The sequence below is a fragment of the Carcharhinus amblyrhynchos genome, chromosome 4 (genome assembly GCF_965287045.1).
Source record: "Carcharhinus amblyrhynchos chromosome 4, sCarAmb.v2.hapA, whole genome shotgun sequence".
In the NCBI taxonomy this organism is placed as follows: Eukaryota; Metazoa; Chordata; class Chondrichthyes; order Carcharhiniformes; family Carcharhinidae; genus Carcharhinus; species Carcharhinus amblyrhynchos.
In genome coordinates, this window is record NC_137327.1 from 87,620,755 (window position 1) to 87,643,523 (window position 22,769).

General features: G+C 41.7%; 1 protein-coding gene across 2 annotated transcripts in view; it reads left to right on the top strand.

Annotated features, from left to right (window-relative positions):
- stard8 (StAR related lipid transfer domain containing 8) overlaps nt 1-22,769 on the top strand; it is a 198,531-nt gene that overhangs the window by 41,577 nt on the left and 134,185 nt on the right. For both annotated transcript variants that reach the window (XM_080187504.1, XM_080187500.1), the window contains exon 2: nt 19,122-19,146. In XM_080187504.1, coding sequence (XP_080043630.1) covers nt 19,134-19,146 — 13 coding nt within the window. In that variant the 5' untranslated portion in view covers nt 19,122-19,133. The remainder of the gene's footprint in view (nt 1-19,121; nt 19,147-22,769) is intronic.

Genomic DNA, 22,769 nt, shown 5'->3' on the forward strand with positions numbered 1-22,769 from the left:
TAATCTGAAGATTGGTCTTCTGAAAGGCTAGAATACCCATCCATAACCTCCCCGCCCAAATCACTTTTCAATGTGAGAGTCTATGGTATTGTGGCCACATTAGCTTTGTAGCCACCTTTTCAAATGTGACAAAATATTTGATGCCTCCTATATCTACCTTAAGTTCTCTCAACCCCTTGTAATCTTTTTAAGCTATACCTAATCTTAATGTAAAAACAGTAGAAACACTGGATGTTTCTAAATTGTCAGACTGTTTAAGGAACAGCCAGTACTGGGTGAACAGAAACCTCCTCCTTTAAATAAAAGGCTGGCATGATGGCATAGTGGTTAGCATGGTTGCCTCACAGTGGCAAGGACCTGGGTTCGATTCCTGGCTTGGGTCACTGTTGTATGGAGTTTGCACATTCTCCCTGTGTCTGTATGGGCTTCCTCTGCATGCTCTGGTTTCCTCCCACAGCCCAAAGATGTGTGAGTTAGGTTGATTGGCCATGCTAAATTCCTTCTCAGTGTCAGGGGACACTAGCTAGGTGAATGCATGTATGTGGATAGCACCTGGGTAGGATTGTGATCAGTGCAGACTCGATGGGCCAAATGGCCTCCTCTAGCACTGTTGAATTCTATGACCCTATGAAATATTGGGATGACAGGTTTCTTTCTCAAACTCTGTTCCCTCACCATTGATTTCATCTCTCAATTGTTCTGATGCTGAAACAGACTGTTTGCAACATCTTAGTCTTATCTGATCCCGAGTTGAATTTTCAAACTCATTTTTGCACCATTGCTAAGACCACTTATTTCCATCTTGGTAACATCTCTTCAGTTCTGCTGCTCCTGTGGAAACCTTCAATCATGTTTTTGTTACCTCCAGGTCTTTGTATCATAATGCTTTCTTAGCACATCTCCTATGTTCTACACTCCATTAACTTGAGGTGTTCCAAAACTCTGCCATCTGTCTCCTAACTTGTACCAACTGCACCCATCATCCCTATGCCCCCTGACCTACATTGCCTTCCAGAGTCTCTTTAAACAATGCCTTCATGTTTGAAATTCTCATCCTTGTTTTTAAGTCCCTACAAGCCCTGGTCCTACCTTGAGGGTGGTGGTTGATGGGAAATGTTCATCCTGGAGTTCAGTTTCTAGTGGTGTACCGCAAGGATCTGTTTTGGGGCCACTGCTGTTTGTCATTTTTATAAACGACCTGGATGAGGGCGTAGAAGGATGGGTTAGTAAATTTGCGGATGATACTAAAGTCGGTGGAGTTGTGGATGGTGCGGAAGGACATTGCAGGTTACAGAGGGACATAGATAAGCTGCAGAACTTGGCCGAGAGGTGGCAAATGGAGTTTAATGTGGAAAAGTGTGAGGTGATTCACTTTGGAAGGAGTAACAGAAATACAGATTACTGGGCTAATGCAAAGATACATAGTAGTGTGGCTGAGCGGAGCGATCTCTGTGTCCATGTGCATCGATCGCTGAAAGGTTGATAAGGTTGTTAAGAAGACGTACGTTGTGTTAGCTTTTATTGGTAGAGGGATTGAGTTTCAAAGCCGTGAGATCATGTTGCAGCTGTAGAAAACTCTGGTGTGGCCGCATTTGCACTATTGTGTACAGGTCTGGTTGCCGCATTATAGGAAGGATGTGGAAGCATTGGAAAGGGTGCAGAGGAGATTTACCAGGATGTTGCCTGGTATGGCGGGATGGTCTTATGAGGAAAGGCTGAGGGACTTGAGGCTGTTTTCGTTAGAGAGAAGAAGGTTAAGAGGTGACTTAATAGAGACATACAAGATGATCAGAGGATTAGATAGGGTGGACAGTGAGAGCCTTTTACCTCAGATGGTGATGGCTAGCACGAGGGGACATAGTTTTAAATCGAAGAGTGATAGATATAGGACAGATGTCAGAGGTAGGTTCTTTACTCAGAGAGAAGTAAAGGTGTGCAATGCCCATCCTGCAACAGTAGTGGACTCGCCAACATTAAGGGCATTTAAATGGTCACTGGATAAACATATGGATGATATTGGAATAATGTAAGTTAGATGGGCTTTAGACTGATTTCACAGGTTGGCGCAACATCGAGGGTCAAAGGGCCTGTGTTGCACTGTAACGTTCTATGTCCTATGTTCTATCTGTGTCACATCCTCCAGTTCCACAAGGCTTTGGGATATCAACATTCCTATTATTCTGACCTCTTAAAAATCACAGATTTTAGTCTCTTCACCAGTGGTGATACTACTGTTGATTAGCTAACTTCTAGAATTTTCTCCCTGAACCTCTCTGTCTCAATTTCCACCTTTATGACTCACCTTAAAACTTTCTTCTTTCACCAAACATATGATCACCTATTCTAATATCTCCTTGTGCAAAGTAGTGTTATATTTTACTTTATAGTGCCTCTATGGCATACCTTGGGATGTTTTATTATGTCAGAGGCACTATACAAGAACAGGTGGATTTTTTTATTCATTCACAAGATGTGGGCATTGCTAGCTAGGCCAACACTTATTATCCATTTTCAATGCTTCTTTGAAGTGTTGTTGGACTTGGATGATTACTGATTCATCAACTGTGGGCAGGTGCTAACAAGCAGGAGATTTCCTTTTCCATGTTAGACCTGATGCCTCGAGAATTCATAGGTTCCAGAGATGATGTTGTACAGTCCCAGGACAATTCCCTCCCCACCGTATATCACTGTGTTGCAGCCACCTCTGCTGGGTCTGTCCTGCTGGTGGGACAGGACATATCCAGGGATAGTAGTGGTGATATCTGGTACATTTCCTGTAAGGTATGATTCCGTGAGTATGATTGTGTCAGCTAGTTGCTTGATTAGTCAGTGGGATAGCTTTCTCAATTTTGGCACAAGCCCCCAAGGCCAATAAGGCGACTTTACAGGGTTGACAGGGTTTGGTATGATGTTGTTTCTGGTATCTAGCTCAATATCCTGCGGTCCCTGTTTTCATTCCTTTCAAACTTTGTAGCTGTTTGTTACAACTGAGTGACTGAGTGGCTTGTTGTAGTCAGGAGCCAAATGTAGATGAGACAGGTTTCCTTTCCTGAAGAGCATTTGTGAATGAAACAGGTTTTTACAACTATTGACTGGCTTTTAATTCCAGATTTGTTCATTTAATTTAAATTCTACCAGTTGGCATGGTGGGATTGAACCCATGTCCTGTAAATATCAGTGCCTGGACCAATGGGTTACTGCCACAACACTGCCTAGTGTTCTGGAGCCCATGGGAACAAGAGCATGTATTGAGAAGTTATGGGTGCACTTCCTTATTATTAGACAAAAAATTAGGAGCATGTTCCTGATAGCTCAATGGATTCCCCTGGGAGGCGAACAACTTCATAAATTTAACAATTAAAAGTGCTCAGGTGGAGATAGGAAGGGAGAGAGAGGTAGAAGCTAAACAAAAAGGAAAAGGAAACACAAACAAGGAGGGACAGGAGATCAAGAGACGGAAAAAGGGAAGCAGCTAAACTGAGAATAGGAAGGAAACAGGAAAGCTAAGGAGAAGTCATGAGTTTGAGAAAGAAAGAAAAGAGTTGAAAAGAATGAAGAAGAGAGGGAGATGAGGCAGGGAGTAGTTGGAGGGAAAGAAAGGGAGCACAGAAAAAGAGAAGGGAGAAAGATATCTTTTGCTAGGATGTTGTCTCATACCTTTCTAATCAAAATTCTTGAAACAAACTTTAGCACTCAGGTCCCAGACCTTGACTGCTGTGTTTGAGGGAACTGTATGTCAGTGATTCATTCAGACACCTGCTCTTGTGGTAATCAGCAGTTGATTATGACAGTGACTCAGAAGAATGCTTCAGCAAGGTTATTACTGTTCACCGCTTTCTGACTGTAGCACTGTACATTTGCCCAGTCTCTCATCTCTCAACAAACAGGTAATAAATACTTCCCAGAACTCCAAGATCAATCACTGGTTTGTGTTGAGTTGAGCTGATCTCATAGGAATTGTGGTGGAGGCATTGCTATTGTCTGTATGGTCTGAGGAATATGGAGAAGAAATAATTTACCAGACTTCCTACCATGATTGCTATCCAGTATCCTGTAGAAATTACATGTATAGATAAATGTCAGGTCAAATTAGAATCAGACGTGGCTGTACTATTTCTCACACTTACTAAGTCTGTTGATATTTACTGCGTCGCACTCACACATGAAAAATGATCCTGTGGGTGAGATATTGGATTTTGATCTGGGTCTTTCCAACCACAATAAGGTGGGCACTTTGAGAAAAGGAGGAAAGATAAGGGCAGGATGGAGGCAGGGGCAAAGGCAGAACTCCGAAGGAAGTTTGATGTTGTCATTAATTATAAACAGAAACATCAAACACGTATTTTTAAGAAGTGGCTTACTCCCTAGCTCAGTAATTCTGATTGCTGCTCATTGTCTAGAGAATTTGACTGTCAGATGCAGAGTCTGGCTTGTGGTTCTGTGAAGTTTTGATGGTGTCTTTTTGGTGAGACATTGGCTTATTCACAACTTTTTAAGTGTTCTTGTTTAAATTCCTCTTGGAGCTAGCAACCACTCTTCAAATTATCCATGGCCACACAAGAAAATGTGCTTCTGGGCAAGATGCCTTAAAATAACATTACCTTGTACGGAAGGCAATAACAGTTCACATGTATGTAGGACTTCTCACGGACAAAGTGACGCAAGATCATTCAAAGAAAAGTGATGGTAACGTCCAGAAAAAAATGAGAGTAGAAGGGCTGACTGAAAAGAATGTTTCAAGGGACAAGTTTCAAGGAAGTTTTGAAAGAAGGCTGAGATACGATAAGACAAAATTTGGAAGGAGAGTTCCAGAATGCAAAGAGGTGCCGTTTGGAACATAAGGAACTGACTGAAGCATGTACAGTGCTACAGAGCTGACTGGCATCAGAAAGTGGGGAGGTGCATATATTGCAGTGAAGTGTCCTTGCATTTGGAGATGGATGTCAAAAAAATTATCAAGGATAAGGGTGCTGTGTATATGGGATTGGGTGTGTAATAGATTAAAGATCTAATTGTTCCGTATAAAACAGAACAGCATAACAATTTGTAGGAAAAGGAAAAAGTACATTCCCAAAGAGTTAATTTGATAATCGGTAGTCTATCAACTGTTTTAGCATATTCTTTGTTGTGTTTTAGTAGCACTAGACACTGAGAATTATATACATTTATAAGAATATCTTTTCGTGTCCTTAAGGTATCACCAAGGAATTTATTTTTCCAATGTGGTTACTGTTGATTTGTAGGCAAACATGGCAGCCAACCTACGCATGTTATAGCCCCATGAACTCAACAAATGGCCACAAATTTTGTGGTGCAGTTTCAGCGAGGAATATTGGCCAGGATACAAAAAGGATCTTTGCTTTTTCCAATTGTCCCATAAGGTTTGACACCAACTGTGTCAAACTAAAACAATTTTGGATTGCCACTGTGGTTATGTTCCTTGTGGTTATTGTTAATGACCAGTTTTGTAATCAGATCCCATATCATGTACAATCTTGTACCAATCAATGTAGTGAGACCCAGGAGGGAGAACCACACCACTATGTCTATTAGATACATTCGAGATTACCTCTGGACTGGCAGCTCCAGAGGGAGCTCCTTTGCTTAGAAGTTACAGGTCTAAAGTTTTCATGTGTGTAGAATGTGCATTCATGTATCTATTGCCATGACCTGCACACAGGAAGTGACATGTCAGTAGCGGAGGGGTATAGGCATGACTGGTAAGAGCTGCTGAAGATCTTATTGTAAACTGTTTGAGTTGTGGTTCTTTGTCATAATTTCCACACAACCCAGTAACATTATAACATACAGGCTTTGGCTGCTGTTCCAGTTATGGGCCCTGTCTTAATGTGGCATCAACTTTTAAAAAAAGAATTTTCCTGTGATGCGCTTTGTTAAAGTCATAGAGTCATATAGTAATACGGCATGGAAACAGGCCCTCGGCCCAACCGGTCCATGCTGACCATGGTGCCCTCCCGGTTAGTGCCAATTTTTGTACTTTTGGCCCATATCCCTCTAATCCTTTCTCATTCATGTACTTGTCCAAGTTCTTTTTAAATGTTGCTACTGTACCTTCCTCAACCACTTTGTCTGGCAGCTCATTCCATATATGCACCACTCTCTCTGTGAAGAAGTTGCTTCTCAGGATCCTTTTAAATCTTTCCCCTCTCACCTTAAACCTGTACCCTCTAGTTTTCAATTCCCTTTCCTTGGGAAAAATACTTTGTTCATTCATCCTATTTATGCCCCCTCATGATCTTATGCACCTTAATAAAGTCACTCCTCTTTCCTACTTTCTAAAGAATAAAGTGGACATGCCTGTCTTGTGCCTTGTAGATGGCTGACAGGCTTTAGGGGATTCAGAAGGTAAGTCACTTACCGTAGGATTCCTAGTCTTATTCTTGTCACCACAGTATTTATATGGCTTGCCCAATTCAATTTCTGTCAATGACAAAATATTGATAGTGGGAGATTAGCAGTGGTACGGCCATTGAATGTCAAAGGGTGATAGGTAGATCCTCTCTTGTTGGTGATGCCCATTGCCTGGAACTTGTGTGCACCAATGTTACTTGTCACTTGTCAGCCCAAGCCCAAATATTGTCAACATCTTGTTACATTTGATTGTTCCTGTATTGTCTATGAACATTCCCCACTTCTGACCAAATGATGGAAAGAAGGTCATTGATGAAGCAGCTGAAGATGGATAACTCTAGTACACTATCTTGAGGGACTCCTGAAAAGGTCTTGGAGCTGAATGATTGATCTCCAACCACAATAATGATCATCTTCCTTTGTGCTAGATATGATTCCATCCAGTGGAGAGTTTCCCCCGATTACCATTGACTTCAGTTTTCTGAGGGCTCCTTGGTGCCACACAGGGTCAGATGAGGCCTTGATGTCAAGGGCAGTCATTCTCATCTGACCATTAGCATTCAGCTCTTTTGTCTATATTTGAAACAAGGCTGTAGCCAGGTTAGGAGCTGAATGATCTGGCAGAATCCAAAACTGACTGGCAGTGAGCAGGTTAGAAACTTAGAAACATAGAAACTTGAAACAGGAGTAGGCCATTAAGCCCTTAGAGTCTGCTTCACCATTCATTTTGATCACAGATGATCATCAAATTCAATATCCTAATCCCCCCTTCAACCCATACCCCTTGATCCCTTTATGCCCAAGAGTTACATCTGATATCTTCATGAAATCAGATAATGTTTTGGTCTCAAGTACATTCTGTGGTAGTGAATTCCACACATTCACCATCCTCAAGGTGAAGAAATTTCTCCTCACCTCAATTCTAAAAGTTTTACCCCTTATCCTCATACTACGAGCCCTAGTTCTGGACTCCTCCGACATTGGGAACATTCTTTCTGAATCTACCCTGTGTAACCCTGTCAGAATGTTATAAGTTTCTATGAGATCCCCTCTCACTCTTCTAAACTCCAGTGGATATAATCCTAATTGATTTAATCTCTCCTCATATGACAGACCTGCCTTCCCATGAATCAGCCTGGTAAACCTTCAATGTACTTCCTCTATAGCAAGGACATCATTCCTCAGACAAGGATGTCAAAACTGTACACAATACTCCAGGGGTGGCCTCACCAATGCCCTATACAATTGCAACAAAACACCCTTTCCCCTATACTTTCGGCTGATCCAAATCACACTGAAGCATCCCTGCATCCTCCTCACATCTCACCCTCCCACACAGCTTTGTTTCATCTGCAAATTCAGAGATAATACATTCAGTTCCCTTTTCCAAATCATTAATGTACAATGTGAACGGTTGGAGTCCTAGCACAGATTCCTGCAGGATCCCACTAGTTGCTGGCTGCCAGTCAGAAAAAGACCCAGTCTATAATGTTAAAGTCTCAATGCACATTGTTTTCTTCTGCTGTCATGTAATGCCCTTTTTTTTCAGTAGGGGAAATGGGAAGCTTCATCAAAAATAGGATATGGCCTCTACATACACACATCCCCTGAGTGGAGCACAATTTAGTAACATTTTCATTTTTACAGCTGTTTTGAAAATGGAAACTTTCCTAAATAGTGCTGCCGGTCACAACCTGGATTTTTGATTTGCGTGATTGATAATTTGATGCTGCATATACATTAAGAAGCCTGCCAAAGTTTAGTTTCAATTTCAATGCTTCCAGCTTTCAGGACTAGCTGAGTTTTTGTAATTGAGTTCATGGTGAACAGCTGGTCTCCGAGGCTGATCTGTGTTCCAGGAGGCAGTCACACCCCTTAGATTAAATACCTTGAATTTGGCTGCAAGTGAGGCAGGTAGAGGGATCCAGGAGGTAGTGCTGAGGAGCAGCAATCCCTGAACTGATCCAAAAGGTTTGAGACTCTTGTTCCCTGTGTGGACAGCAACAGGTACTGCAGGGAGGATGAGCAAACTGACCACAGCACTGTGGTACAGGGAGCCACTCAAGTGGCAGAGAGAAAAGAAATGTAGTCATAATTAGGGATAGTATAGTTAGGGGCATTGACACTGTTCTCTGTGATCAGGATCAAGAAACCTGAAGTTGTGTTGCCTGCATGGTGTTCGGGTTTGGGATATCTCATCTGGACTGCAGAGGAACTTGGAGTGGGAGGGTGAAGATCCAGCTGTCACGGTCCACGTAGGTACGTAGGTAGAACAGGAACAAAGATTCTGCTAAGGGAGTATGAAGGGCTAGGAGCTAAATTAAAAAGCAGAACCAAAAAGGTAATAATCTCTGGATCACTACCTGAGACACGAGCTGATTGGCATTGGGTCAATAAGATTAAGGAATTAAATGCGTGGCTCAAAGATTGGTGTGGGAGGAATCGGTTTGAACTCATGGGACATTGGCACCAGTATAGTGGAAAAGGGGATCTGTTCCGATGGGTCAATCTTCATCTCAATCGTGTTGGGACCAGAGTTCTGGCAAATCATGCAACTAGGGCTGTAGATAGGGTTTTAAACAAAATAGTTTGGGGGAGAGTTCAATTGTATGGAGAATTAGAAAATCAAAGTTAAAGGAGAGGGTAGAAGTGCAGGTTAATGGAGCTGAGTGCTGAGGAGAGGCTGGTAAAGTTTCCAGATCATGTAATAGAACAGAGAGTATAGAAGTTGGCAGAAATCTAACCTCAGGCAGAGCAAAAAAAGAGACAAATATGAGAAGGGAGGTGGTCAATGCAGGACTGAGTGTGTTGTACCTAAATGCACACAGTATACGGAACAAGGTAAATGAGCTTGTTGTGCACATTGAAATTAGCTGGTACGATATTGTGGGCATCACAGAGACGTGGCTGCAAGGGGATCAGGGCTGGGATCGAAATATCTAAGGATATGTGTCCTATCAGAAGAACATGCAGATGGGCAAAGGGGGTGGTGTTGCATTGTTAGTAAGGAATGAAGTTAAATCAATAGCAAGAAGTGATATATGATCAGAAGGCATAGAATCTCTGTGGGTAGAATTGAGGAATCGCAAAGGTAAAAAGACCCTGATGGGAGTTATGTAAAGCAGTAGTCAGAATATGGGGTAGAAAATAAATCAGGAGATAGAAAGGGCATATAAAAAAGGCAATATTGCAATAATCATGGGGGACTTCAATATGCAGGTGGACTGGGAAAATCAGGTGGGTAGTAGATCCCAAGAAAGGAATTTGTGGAATGTCTGAAAGATGTTTTTTTTTGGAGCAGCTTGTGACAGAGCCTACTAGGGAACAGGCAGTTCTGGATTTGGTGATGTGTAATGGGGCAGACTTTCTGAGGGAACTTATGGTGAAGGAACCCTTAGGGAGCAGTGACCACAATATGATAGAATTTACCTTGAAGTTTGAGACGGAGAAGCTGGAATCAGATGTAACGGTATTGCAATTAAACAGAGGTAACTACTAAAACATGAGGGAGGAGCTGGCCAGAGTTGATTGGAAAGGGACCCTAGCAGGGAAGGGCAATGGCAGGAATCTTTGAGAGTTATTCAAAGGCACAACAGAAATTCAACTCAAGGAAGAAGAAACATGCTAAGAGGACGATGAGGCATCCATGGCTGATGAGGGAAGTCAAAGACAGCATAAAAACAAAAATAAAGTAAGTGGCAAGGATTAGTGGGAAACCAGAAGATTGGGAAGCCTTTAAAAGTGAGCAGAGGACAACTAAAAAAGCAATAAGGGGAGAGAAGGTGAAATATGAGTATAAGCTAGCTAGTAATATAAAAGCATATAGGAAGAGTTTTTTTCAATATAAAAAAGGTAAGAGAGAGACAAAAATAGCCAATGGACCACTGGAAAATGAGGCTGGAGAAGTAATAATAGGAAACAAAGCAACGGCAGAGGAACTAAATAGTTACTTTGCATCAGGCTTCACGGTGAAGGACACCAGTGGGATGCCAGAGCTCCTGGAGAATCAGGTGAGTGTAGTGGCCATCACGAAGGAGGAGGTTTTGGGAAAGCTGAAAGGCCTGAAGTTGGATAAATCCCCTGTGCCCAATGGGATACACCCCACGGTTCTAAAAGAGATAGCTGAGGAAATTGTGGAGGCATTGGTGGTGATCTCTCAGGAGTCACTGGAGGCAGGGAGAATACCAGAGGACTGGAAAGTAGCGAATGTAACACTGCTGTTTAAGAAGGAAGGGAGGCAGCAGATGAGAAATTATAGGCCGGTTAGCCTGACTTCAGTCATTGGCAAGATTTTAGAGTCCATTATTAAAGATGTGATTGCAGAATACTTGGAAGTGCATGATAAAATAGGACTGAGTCAGCACAGCTTTGTCAAGGGGAGGTCACGTCTGACAAATCTCTGAGAGTTCTTTGAGGAGGTAACAAGGAATTTAGATAAAGGAGAACCAGTGGACATGATTTATTTAAATTTCCAAAAGGCTTTTGATAAGGTGCTGCATAGGAGATTGTTCAATAATTTAAACGCCCATGGTGTTAAGGTAAGATTCTGGCATGGATAGAGGATTGGCTGCCTGGCAGAAGGCAGACAGTGGGGATAAAGGCGTCGTTTTCAGGATGGCAGCCGGTGACTGTGCCTCAGGGGTCAGTGCTGGGACCACAACTTTTCACAATATACATTAACGATTTGGAAGAAGGAACTGAAGGCAGTTTTGCTAAGTTTGTACATGATACAAAGATATGTAGAGGGAAAGGTAGTATTGACAAAGCAGTGGGGCTACAAAAGAACTTGGACAGTTTAGGAAAGTGGACAAAGAAGTGGCAGATGGAATACAATGTGGAAAAATGAGAGGTTATGCACTTTGGAAGGAGGAATGAAGGCATAGACTTTTTTCTAAATGGGGAAATGCTTGGGAAATCAGAGATACAAAGGGACTTGGACGTCATTGTTCAAGATTCTCTTAAGTTTAACGTGCAGGCTCAGTTAGCAGTTAGGAAGGCAAATGCAATGTTAGCATTCATGTCGAGAGGGCTAGAATACAAGAGCAGGGACGTACCTCTGAGACTGTATAAGGCTCTGGTCAGACCCTATTTGGAGTATTGTGAGCAGTTTTGGGCCCCATATCTAAGGAAGCATGTTCTGGCCTTGGAAGGGTCCAGAGGAGGTTCACAAGAATAATCCCTGGAATGAAGAGCTTTCATATGAGGAATGATTGAGGACTCTCGGTCTGTACTCGTTAGAGTTTAGAAGGATGAGGGGGGAAACTTACAGGATACTGCAAGGCCTGGATGAAGTGGGTATGGAGAGAATGTTTCTACTTGTAGGAAAAGCTAGAACTAGAGGGTACAATCTTGGCTAAAGGGTTGATCCTTTAGAACAGAGATGGGGAGGAATTTCTTCAGTCAGAGAGTGGTGAATCTGTGGAACTCTTTGCCACAGATGTGGAAGGCCAGGTCATTGAGTGTCTTTAAGTCAGAGATAGATAGGTTCTTGATTAATAAGGAGAACAGGGACTATGGGGAAAAGACAGGAGAATGGGGATGAAAAAAATATCAGCCATAATTGAACAGCAGAGCAGACTCGATGGGCCAAGTGGTCTAATTCTGCTCCTATGTCTTATGGTCTTATATTCTAATCCCTGTCCACTGGCTCACCTTCAGTAGGTTGCAGCCTTTTGCTGGTGTCCCACTCACCCAGTCAGGTCACTGTGTGTATGTTAATCCCCCTTAGACAGGGTCTTGGCCTCAGCCCAGTGTAGCCACCCTTTTGAAGTGATGCAGGCTGCCCAAGTGATTGAAGAGGGCTTGGGTGCCAACGGTGAGGAATGGCCTGACAGGAGCCGAACAGGTGGGCCTAGTGCACGTACCTGGGAGGCAGCTAAGGTCCAGGCTGGTGTTCACCACCCGGTGTGGGCCCTGTAGCAGCCAAATGTTCACTAAGTTGACCAACTCATAGAAATGCTCTTGGACATGGTACAGACCGTTGCTAGCCCCTACCACTGCCAGTCCTGTAAGAATATTTCTATCCTTAGAAGGGAGAATTCTGGCTGCTTTCCTTGTGCTGTGTTGGGTCAGATGCAACTCATTTTTTTCAGGTGGTACTTGCTGCGACCAATATGGTTGCAATGAATAGGGAGGAAAGAAAGGGCAGAGCTGTGTCTTATGTGTTGCTGAATAAAGAGACATGTGGTCAAAACATTTCATCTTGTACTGATCAGGACAGTATAGGAATGCAAGATGAAAAGCTTTGGCGTTATGTCTCTCTTATCAGCAATATTCAAGGTCTGTACTATTCATTTATTTGTGGCAAAATTATTTTCTTTTCGTGCATTTTTGTTGAGCACACTTTTTCAGGAACACTTTGGACACACTAAATGAGGGATAGCTCTACATAGAATTACATAGAAACTACAGCACGGAAACAGGCCACTGTTCACCGGAATGCAGGCACCTATGCTTCTCTCAAGCCACCTCCTTCCTCACCTACCACTATCGACATAACTTTTAATTCCTTTCTCCCCCGTATGCTTATCTAGCCTCTGCTTAGATGCATCTATATTACTCAGCTTTCCCCTGTGGTAGCAAATTCTACTTTATCTCAGTTCTCTGGGTTAACAATGTTTCTTTTGATTAATTCCTTGATTTCTTGGAGACTAAAATACTTTAATCTCTAGTTTTGCTCTGGCCCACAAGTGAAAACATTGATCAGAATTCTCCGATCTCACCAGCGAGGATGGAGAAGTTGCCGCTCAGCCAAAACTCTATTCTCTGTAGCGGGACTGGAGAATCCCAGCCCTGGGAGAGGTTGGAGATTTCCAGCCATTCTCTCTGTGTCTATTCTCTCAAAAGTTTACATAATTTTAAAGACTTCTGTTAGGTCATTGCTCAGTCTTTTTTCAAACCCAGACTATTCATTCTTTTTTAGGTAGATGTAACCTGGTAAATCTGTACCAAGTGAAATAAACAGCTAAAGAACATTTCCTAGTGTAAGAAATACAGAAATTAAAAACTTTACTGCTCTCTATTGAATGTTAAGAACAAGAGAGTTGGGTTTTAAGGAGGGTCATAAAGATGACATGTGTATGTCATTTGTGTACATGGAGATCAAGAATGGCTCCAATATTGATTCAAGGGTGACCCACTGGCTAACTCTTGCCTCTCTGAGAAACTTTCCACTCGTATACTTGGAACAGACCTTGCCAACTGATAGTGCATTTTAGGAAATTATATGTGTGATTTATTTTCCATGCTTTCTCCCTTTAAATTATCTCCCAAAATTGCTGCTGATTTGTTACTGCTATCGTAAATTTTAATTCTCATAAAAGTCTCTTACATGATGCTTCAGTTCGCTAATTTGAGAACTATTTATTTATTTACAAGGGTTACTTTTCTGTTTGCATATTCCAAAGATAGACCTTCACCTCTGGAACACATAGGTACACAGGAACAGGAGCCGACTATTTCGTCCCTCAAGCACACCTGCTGGGAAAAACACATGTCTTCTGCATTCCCTTCAATTATAAACTTAGTAATTTCCTAAAATAATTCAAATAATTTAATGACTGGAAGCAGTAAGGAGGGAACACTTTGCACCTAATCTGTGCTGTGATTTGTGAACGCTTGGTGGGAGATACCCCTAAGATCCCCCTGAATTCTCCCCGAGTTCTACATGTCTCCATGCTGAGAATCTCCTGATCCCTTCTTCACATTTGTTCAAGGAAAGCTCACTATAAGCCAGTTAGTTTTACACTGGTATTGGCAAAGCTTTCAAAAACGTTAACGTGACACAATGTTAACAATCACTTAGACACATATGGGTTAATTAAGGAGAGCTGGGATTAAATTTATTTATTTATTATCACAAATAGGCTTACATTAACACTGCCATGAAGTTACTGTGAAAATCTCCAGTTGCCACACACCAGCGCCTGTTCAGGTACACTGATGGAAAATTTAGCACAGCCAATCCACCTAACCAACACAGTTTTCAGATTGTGGGAGGAAACTAGAGGACCTGGAGGAAACCCATGCAGACACAGGGAGAACATGTAAACTCCACACAGACAGTGACCTAAGCTGGGAATTTATCCCATGTCCCTGAGGCTGTGAGGCAGCACTATTAACCACTGTGCCAATGTGCCGCCCCATAGTGGATGGATTTGTTAAAGACAAATCGTGTTTAAGCAACTTGACACGAGTTTTATGATGAGTAACAGAGAAGGTTACTCATTTATGTGGACTTCCAAAAGGGTGTTTGATAAAACCCCATATATTAGACAAGTCTAAGACAATGTAGAGGGCCAAGAACAAAAAGGGAAATGTGAGCATGGATACAGAGTCGGCTGAATAACAGAAAAGAGAGTTAACGGTTGTATTTTGGATTGGAGGAATTTAATTATTAGGGACACGCAGGGTACAGTATGAGGAATACTACTTTTTTGATATACATTAATGACCAAGACTTGGGTATAATGGGCACAATTAAAGACAGGTTGGTGGAAAGGGCAGACACATGGCAGATTACATTTATTGCAAAAATATGTGAATTGATTCATTTTGGTCAGAAGAATGTGGAGAGGCAATATAAAATCAAAGTACAATTCATAGTAGGTTCAAGACTAGATGCACTTAGAGATACAAATCGTTAAAGGTGGCAGAGCATGTTGAAAAAGTGGATGAAAAGGTATACAGGATTCTGAGCTAATGAGTAGAGGTACAGAGCACACAAAAGCAAGGAGATTATGATTAACCTTTATGAAACACTGGTTTGGCCTCAGCTGGAGTACTTAATGGAATCTTCCAGGTTTAGTGGGCATGAGAGAAATTTTGGAGAAATATGTGTTGCACAGCAGTCTGCATGTGCAGGAAAGCTGGGATTAAATTTATTTATTTATTATCACAAATAGGCTTACATTAACACTGCCATGAAGTTACTGTGAAAATCTCCAATCGCCACATGCCAGAGCCTGTTCAGGTACACTGACGGAAAATTTAGCACAGCCAATCCACCTAACCAACATACTTTTCAGATTGTGGGAGGAAACTGGAGCACCCAGAAGTGACCTTCCCAGGGGGGACCATACTTTAGGGAAAATGTGAGAACTTTAGTGAGAGTGGGGAAAAAATTCTAGAGTGGTTCCAGGGATGATTAGGGGGATGCATTGGAGAAACTGGCATTGTTCTCCTTTGAAAAGTAATGGCTGAGGGGATATTTGATGGAGGAGTTCAAAGTCATGAGACAGTGTAGAAAGCAAGGCCTCCTTATGTGCTCTAACTATTCCACAGTTCCATGATTAGCCCATTAGCCCATACCTCTGAATTTGGAAAAAATTTGTCAGATCAATCTGCTGAATTATTCTGAGCTATACATGTTATGAACATTTGACAGTGCAACATATATATAAAACATATACATTCCAGATTTATTTGAGAATATAAACATTTGCACTATGGAGCCTGCCTCCTGCTTCACAATGTTCTTACTGTTTAAAGAAATGTTCATTGAGCAGGAATTCACACTGGACTGTTTATTATTATTATTTTTTGTTACTCCAACACGTAGCCTACAAAATATGTAGTAATAGAGTCTGTGCACAGTACTCTCTCTGTCCTAACGCTATTCATTTTGGAGGAAATCCAGTTCTTTTCCCCTTTTTTTGCTGTACACTGAAGGCTGGCAGTCTGTGACTCAGTTAGAAACTCAGCAGTATGTCTGCTCTGGTTGAAAAGAAAGCCATCCATTGGAACGTTACAGTTTAAATGATTTGGTTGCTGAGGTTACACTGGAAATCCTATGTGCAAGGATATAAAGAATAAATGCTTACTGCATTAATTAGACAAAGTTTCTCACTCCATCATCCGCTAAACTAAATTATCTCTTATCATTAGACCCACTAATTCTTGCAATTTCAATACATTGCTTGCCTCCTGATGGTTCAGTGAACCAATGCACAGTCAGATGTACTGTTGAATTATATAGATAAGGAAATGATAATGTTGTGTTCATAATCTGTGCTGAGTTAACCGAATAAATTAAAGCAACACTTGGAGCATTAAAATTAGTTTCCGGTCCCTTGATCTACAGAGGTGGGTGGTGGGCGAAAGTCGAACCAGGGTTTGATTACCAATTGACTTTAATGATTTCTCCTACAAAGTAAACATGAGTGGTTATCAGGGTAAGGGCCACATTCTGCTCAGCCTTGATCCTCCTCATGGTTAACCATCCTGTCAACAATCACTATCTCATTTCACACGTGAGGAATGAGCTGGGAAGATTGTTGGTGTCTTACAACAGGGCCCTAGCAATGCCTTCAGGAAAGAAACTTAGATTAAAAATATTTTGTTTGCAACAGGCGTTTTTAATACTTAAATTTAAAAATTAATTGATCATTTGTAAAACTTCCCTATCTGGGTAAACCATAGGGAACAGAAAGCCAATTGTGTTGTGAGGTATGTGTAGGTAGGTACACAGACAATGGTGCACAGTTAAATAGTGCTGTGTTGAAATCTCTCCTTGCTGAGTGGGAGCAGAATGAGCAGAAAAAGACAGGTTTGAGGCTTAACGACCAGTTACCATGATTGACAGAAAGGTGGCTTGGGGTTAGTCTTTTTCCTATTTGGTCTTAGAATGTGGTGACTCCTTCCTGTTCAATAACTGGCGCACAATTTTGCTTTTGACTTACTGTTTATTTAAAATCTACTTTTTAAAAATTTCCCGATTCTCCTAAAGGTACTAATTTATGCGAAAGTTCCGCAGGAACTGGGAACTCTGGCACTTCAGCCACACAGCCATTTTTGTGTGTGAGCACATTGAGTATTGGAGGGATGTGAGGTATACAACAGACTGTTAGAATGAAGATTGCGGCTTTATTAGGAAGTATTGCAATAGGAAATTTGGGTACATTGAGAGGCATTTCAAAAGTGTTAAATGACTTAGTTAATTGGGCGGCATGGTGGCACAACGGTTAGCACTGCTGCCTCACAGTGCCAGAGACTCAAGTTCAATTCCTGGCTTGAGTCACTGTCTCTGTGGAGTCTGCACATTCTCTCCATGTCGATGTAGGTTTCCTCCGGGTGCTCCGGTTTCTTCCCATAGTCCAATGATGTGTGGGTTAAGTAGTTTGACCATGCTAAATTGCCCCTTAGTATCAGGGTTTTGGGGATAGGGCCTGGGTGGGTCAATACAGCCTTGATGGGCCGAAGGCCTCCTTCTGCACTGTCGGATTTTATGACTGTAAGTGCTTTATGAAGTGTCACAGTGAAGAGTTACAATCTGACAAAGCCTTAGAATAGAAAGAATGGTGCATAACAGTAGTGTACCATGAAAACTACATAGAAATACAAAGAAGTTATAACATGGAAACAGATCATTTATTCTGATCATGAGGTTTGTGAGGAATAGTGCTAATCGCATTTACAAAGCTTGTTCCTATATCAATTTATCGCCTTTTCCTTTATCTTCCTATTGAACCTATTCTTTAAGATTGATATGCTTTCCAAATGAAGTATGTTTCCATCGTTTTGTTCCAAATCTCTTTTGGCCCCTCATTTTAGATCCCTCAAATACTGGAAAAAGCCAGCTTCTAACTACACTATCATAATGATAAACATGTATAATATGTTATATATATGTTATATATATAAGCATGTATATACATTTGTAAATCATGTTGCGTCTCCCCATAATCTCTAATGTCTAAGTACTTGTCTCATACCAAATAACATCAAAGTCAATCAACGTGATATTCTCTTTAAATTTTCAATATCTTTCCTTCTGAGCTTTAAAACTTTCATTTGCTGCTGTAATTCTGTAGCTTTGATCTGCTCAAGCATTCACACATTCTAACTTTCATACCTTTATATATATGTAAAATCTGTACTCTGTCCCAATCTGATTTTTCCCCTATGATAGGTATAAGCCTTGCTCCCTTAAGTCCCAGGCATGCAGACTTGAGTGCAACTGCTGCACAAATGGTTCAGCTAGCCATCAGCAGATGTGGCTGGACCACATCGAGCATATTCAGGTCTCACTCCCAAGACTGCCTATTAGTATACAATTATTTTGGACAGGAAAAATAACTCTGGCTTTTTTCTTCACTATCAACCACCTCCTCAAACCATTTTTCCTGCTCCCTCCATCTTAACCTCCAACAACAGTTGCGATGAGTTCATGGACTTTTTTGTCAATATGACCAAGACCATCTGTTCAGCCAGCTCAGCTGTTTTTCCTCCCTTCCTCATCCTTCCCTTGGTCCAAATCCCTCAACGGATTTCCTCCTGTTATAATCCTGATCCCACGCCTTTCTTTATTTTATCTCCTGTCTCATGTCATTTCCCAGCTTATCATTAAGACCCATCTCCTGCTTCCTTTATCACATTCCCACTAAGCTAGTGATCACCTGACTTCCCTTCCCAGCCCCAGGATGGCTGACCCTCTGTCCCCAGATCCTTCTAAAATTTACAGGCTGGGATTTTCCGATCCGCCTGCGACCTGGATTTTCTGGTGCCACTGAAACACAGTGGACTTTTGGCTAATTCTCCAGATGTTTGGTTCTTGTCTGTGATGGGTCCCACCATGGGTAGGGCTGGAAAATCCGAGCCACAGGGACTGACGTAGAATAAAGTACAGTCTGGGCTATTCTTCTCTCAAGAAATAAACAACCAAATAACTGAAATATTTTCATTTTTAAATAGATGTATCTTCAATATTTTGCCTGTTTCATTTATAATAATTAATTATGTTTTCTTTTCAGACGCTGCCATGGATGATGATATCTGGTAAGCATCTTTCATAGCTATTACACAGTGTTCCATTAAAGTGCATGTCTGTAGCCAGCTGTAATATTAGTAAACTGTGAATATGACATCAATACCTGTACATGTTGCAGAAATTTCTACATGGTGTTAGTAAGATGTTTTGTGCTACTGGGTAGTAAGTTATTTATAATGTCAGCAGGGTTCAATAATTCCACACATTGAACCTTTGAATTGGTGGTTGGCATTGCAACTTGGCACCATACAAGTGGCATTTGTCCAAATTAGCCACCCAAGTGTAAATTGCATGTGAATATTAAATTCTGTAATGTTTACATAGCAAGACAGAAATGTCTGGACCAAGATATCAACACTACAACAATTGCCTCTGTCTCGACTTTCCCTCTTCATCTCCTGAAGGTGTAAACTTCTGGATTCCAAATCTCTGCTGCACACAATCTCTGTGTGTAGAATTAGATGTTATAGCTCCACACTTTTAGCCTCTTGAGTGTTCCGATTTTAATCGCATCATTATCGTTGGCTATGCCTTCACCTGTCAGGGCCTTATTCTCTGAAATTCCCTCCAAAACCCTCTCTGCCTCATTTCCTGTTTTGCTTCCCAAAGACGCTTATTAAAAACTATTTCCTTGACCAGGTTTTTGACCTATAGTTCCTTCAGTGTTATTTTTAAAAAATGCCATTTGGACATTTTAATATGTTAAATACAATCTATACAGGACCCTGTAGGCTGGGACTTTCCTCAAAGCATGTCCAGTTTGAGGTAACTGTGGTTGATAAATTCTGTTTAGTGTGTTGTCAGGTCAGCATGCTTGCAAATGTCTCCTCTCTAATGCTGGTTCCAATTTGCTCATGTTTTAGCAATGATAGCAATGAGTGGCATGGTGGCACAGTAGTTAGCATTGCTGCCTTACAGCGCCAGGGTCCAGGGTTCTATTCCCAGCTTGGGTCACTGTCTGTGTGGAGTCTGCACGTTCTCCCCGTGTCTGCATGGATTTCCTCCGGGTGCTTTGGTCTCTTCTCACAATCTGAAAAATGTGCTGGTTAGGTGCATTGGCTATTATAATGCGTACCTGAACAGACGCCGGAATGTTGCAACGAGGGGATTTTCACAGTAACTTCATTGCATAATGTAAGCCTACTTGTGACTAATAAATAAACTTTACTATGGAGAGCAGACTGGATGACATGGGGGGAAGGGGGGGAATGAACTCTTTCTGGATCAGGTGACTAATTAGAATATTGGAGGATAAACAAGCACCCTAACACTCCTGTGGTAGATGAAATGGGGAGAAATTAACAATGGTTCTTGCTCCTGGTTGCTTTCCAGTATTTTACCCTACCAGAGAGTGCAAATGTACAGCTGTCGGATGAGGACAAGGTAAGTAACAATGTAATGGTCCAAATGGTAGAATATCCTGCTAATATTTCCGATTTGTACATGAAAAATGGCCACTTTGATGAATAATTGGAAGGCTGCAGGTCACTGTGAGAGTCAACCTCAGTGTGAGTCAATGTGCTTAGAAGAGGAAGAACAGAGAAAATTGACTGAAAAAGGAGAAGGAGATCAGTGGCTTGTACAACAAAAGATGAAGGAAAAGGTAATGAATGAGTGAGTCAGTTGGGATCATATTACAATCAATCTCCCACAGTGTTACACAAGTATGTCCAGTCATAGTATAGCTCACAGGTGAAGTGAGGTTAGAGGCCAGTGTCTAATGGGGCTAGGGTGTGTAGACATAATTCAGCTTCCTTTCTCCCTCTTTTTCGATAATGCTTTGATTGCATGTTGTTATTCATAATTCTAACAAATATTACCACAACTTGTGAAGTACTGCTAGTTGAGGCATAAGAGTTTTTTTGCAGTACAGCACCACTGTAGGTGACCAAGTGGAATTTTCCAGCTATTCCCACCGGTGGGATCGTCCAGTAACACTTATGGCAACCCCCCCCACTGTAGGTTCCCTAAAGGTGGAGGGTGCAAATAATGTGAAACCCTATTGACAGTAGCAGGACCAGAAGATCCACCACTGGCCAATAGTGGGCCACCGTAAAATATATTGGGGTTGGGAAGACTCAATGACAGCCTTCCTGCCCGACTACCAATTGAGGCCCTTAACTGGTCAATTAACAATAAATACCCTCTTACCATCCTCATACCACCATGGCTGGAATTCATCTGCTGGCGGTCAGGAGAATATAGGCAGAAAGCCCAAAAAGCAAACCCTGTCAGTGTGTGTCATTAGAAGTCATTTAGCGCCTGATGGAAGGATCAGCAACAGAAAAGCATGTGTCCACTGAGAGCACACTCCCTTCCTTCCCCATGACTCCCACCTCACAATCTCATCCTGCCATCACTCAGCTGTGGTCTGGATTCCTTGATGACCAGGGCTCCAATGGATGTGTTACTGATAGCAGTCACTGCTCCTCTGGTGGTCTGTATTGACGGCTGTCAGCCTCAGCTCGGGGGCAGGATTTTCACTCCTAGAATCCTTAATCCCTGTCTGCCAGGCATTTACCAATGGACCTTCCTAAAAGGAAACCAGACAAGACTCTCACTGACCGTCTACCTTCATTAAATATTGCCAGAGTTAGTATTTCAGGTCCTGTTGCTCTCTCCAAAAATGCTGTCAGACTTTGTGTATTTCCAGAATTTTCCATTTCATTGCAAGTGTTTAAGATCTATGTATTGCATCGATATGCTAGGCTCTCCCATCATTCAGGATACAATACTTGTGAATTTTTCCCTTCTGGTGAGTTTAATTGTCCACCATCATTCATGATTAGATGTGGCAGGACTGCAGGGTTTGACTTGACCCATTGAATGTGGGATTGCTTAGCTCTGTCTATCACTTGCTGCTTCTACGTTTTGGCATGCAAAGACTTGTCATTTCACCAGGTTTGCATGTCATTTTTAAGTGTGCCTGGTTGTGCTCCTTGATGAAGCAGGATTAATCCCTGGCCTAATGTTAATGGCAAAGTGAGGGATATCAATGGCTTTGAGGGAACAGATTGTAGTGGAATAGAATTCTACTGCTGCTGATGGCCTGCAGAAACTTATGGAAGCTCACTTTTGAAGTGTAAGATCTGTTTATATAACAATAAGAAATAGGAGTAGGTATAGGCCATTCATCCCATTGAATCTGCTCTGTCATTCAATTTAATGATGGCTGATCTGACTGTGGCCTTAATTCCAATTTACTGCCTGCTCCCCCCCAATCCTTCACTCCATTGTCAATTAAAGTTCTGTCTAACTCAGCACTGAATATATTCAAGGTGCCAGCCTTTAAAGATCTATGGAAGAGAATTCCAAGGACAAATGACCCCCTGAGAGAAGACATTTTTCCACATATCCATTTTGTAAGGGAAACTCCTTATTATAAAATATGCCGTCTAGTTCTAAATCCCCTCATGAGGAGAAATATCTTCTCAGTTATTCTGAATCCATCCCAATTAGCATGGTGGTAGTGTCATGCAACATGATGGACGGGGTATCCTCAATGTGGAGTTTGGATTAGGTTTTCACCAGGTCATTCCTACCAATACTGTCACATACAGATACATCTGCGACAGGTAGATTGCTGAGGAAGAGGTCAAGTAGATATTTTTCTCACTTGTTGATTCACTTG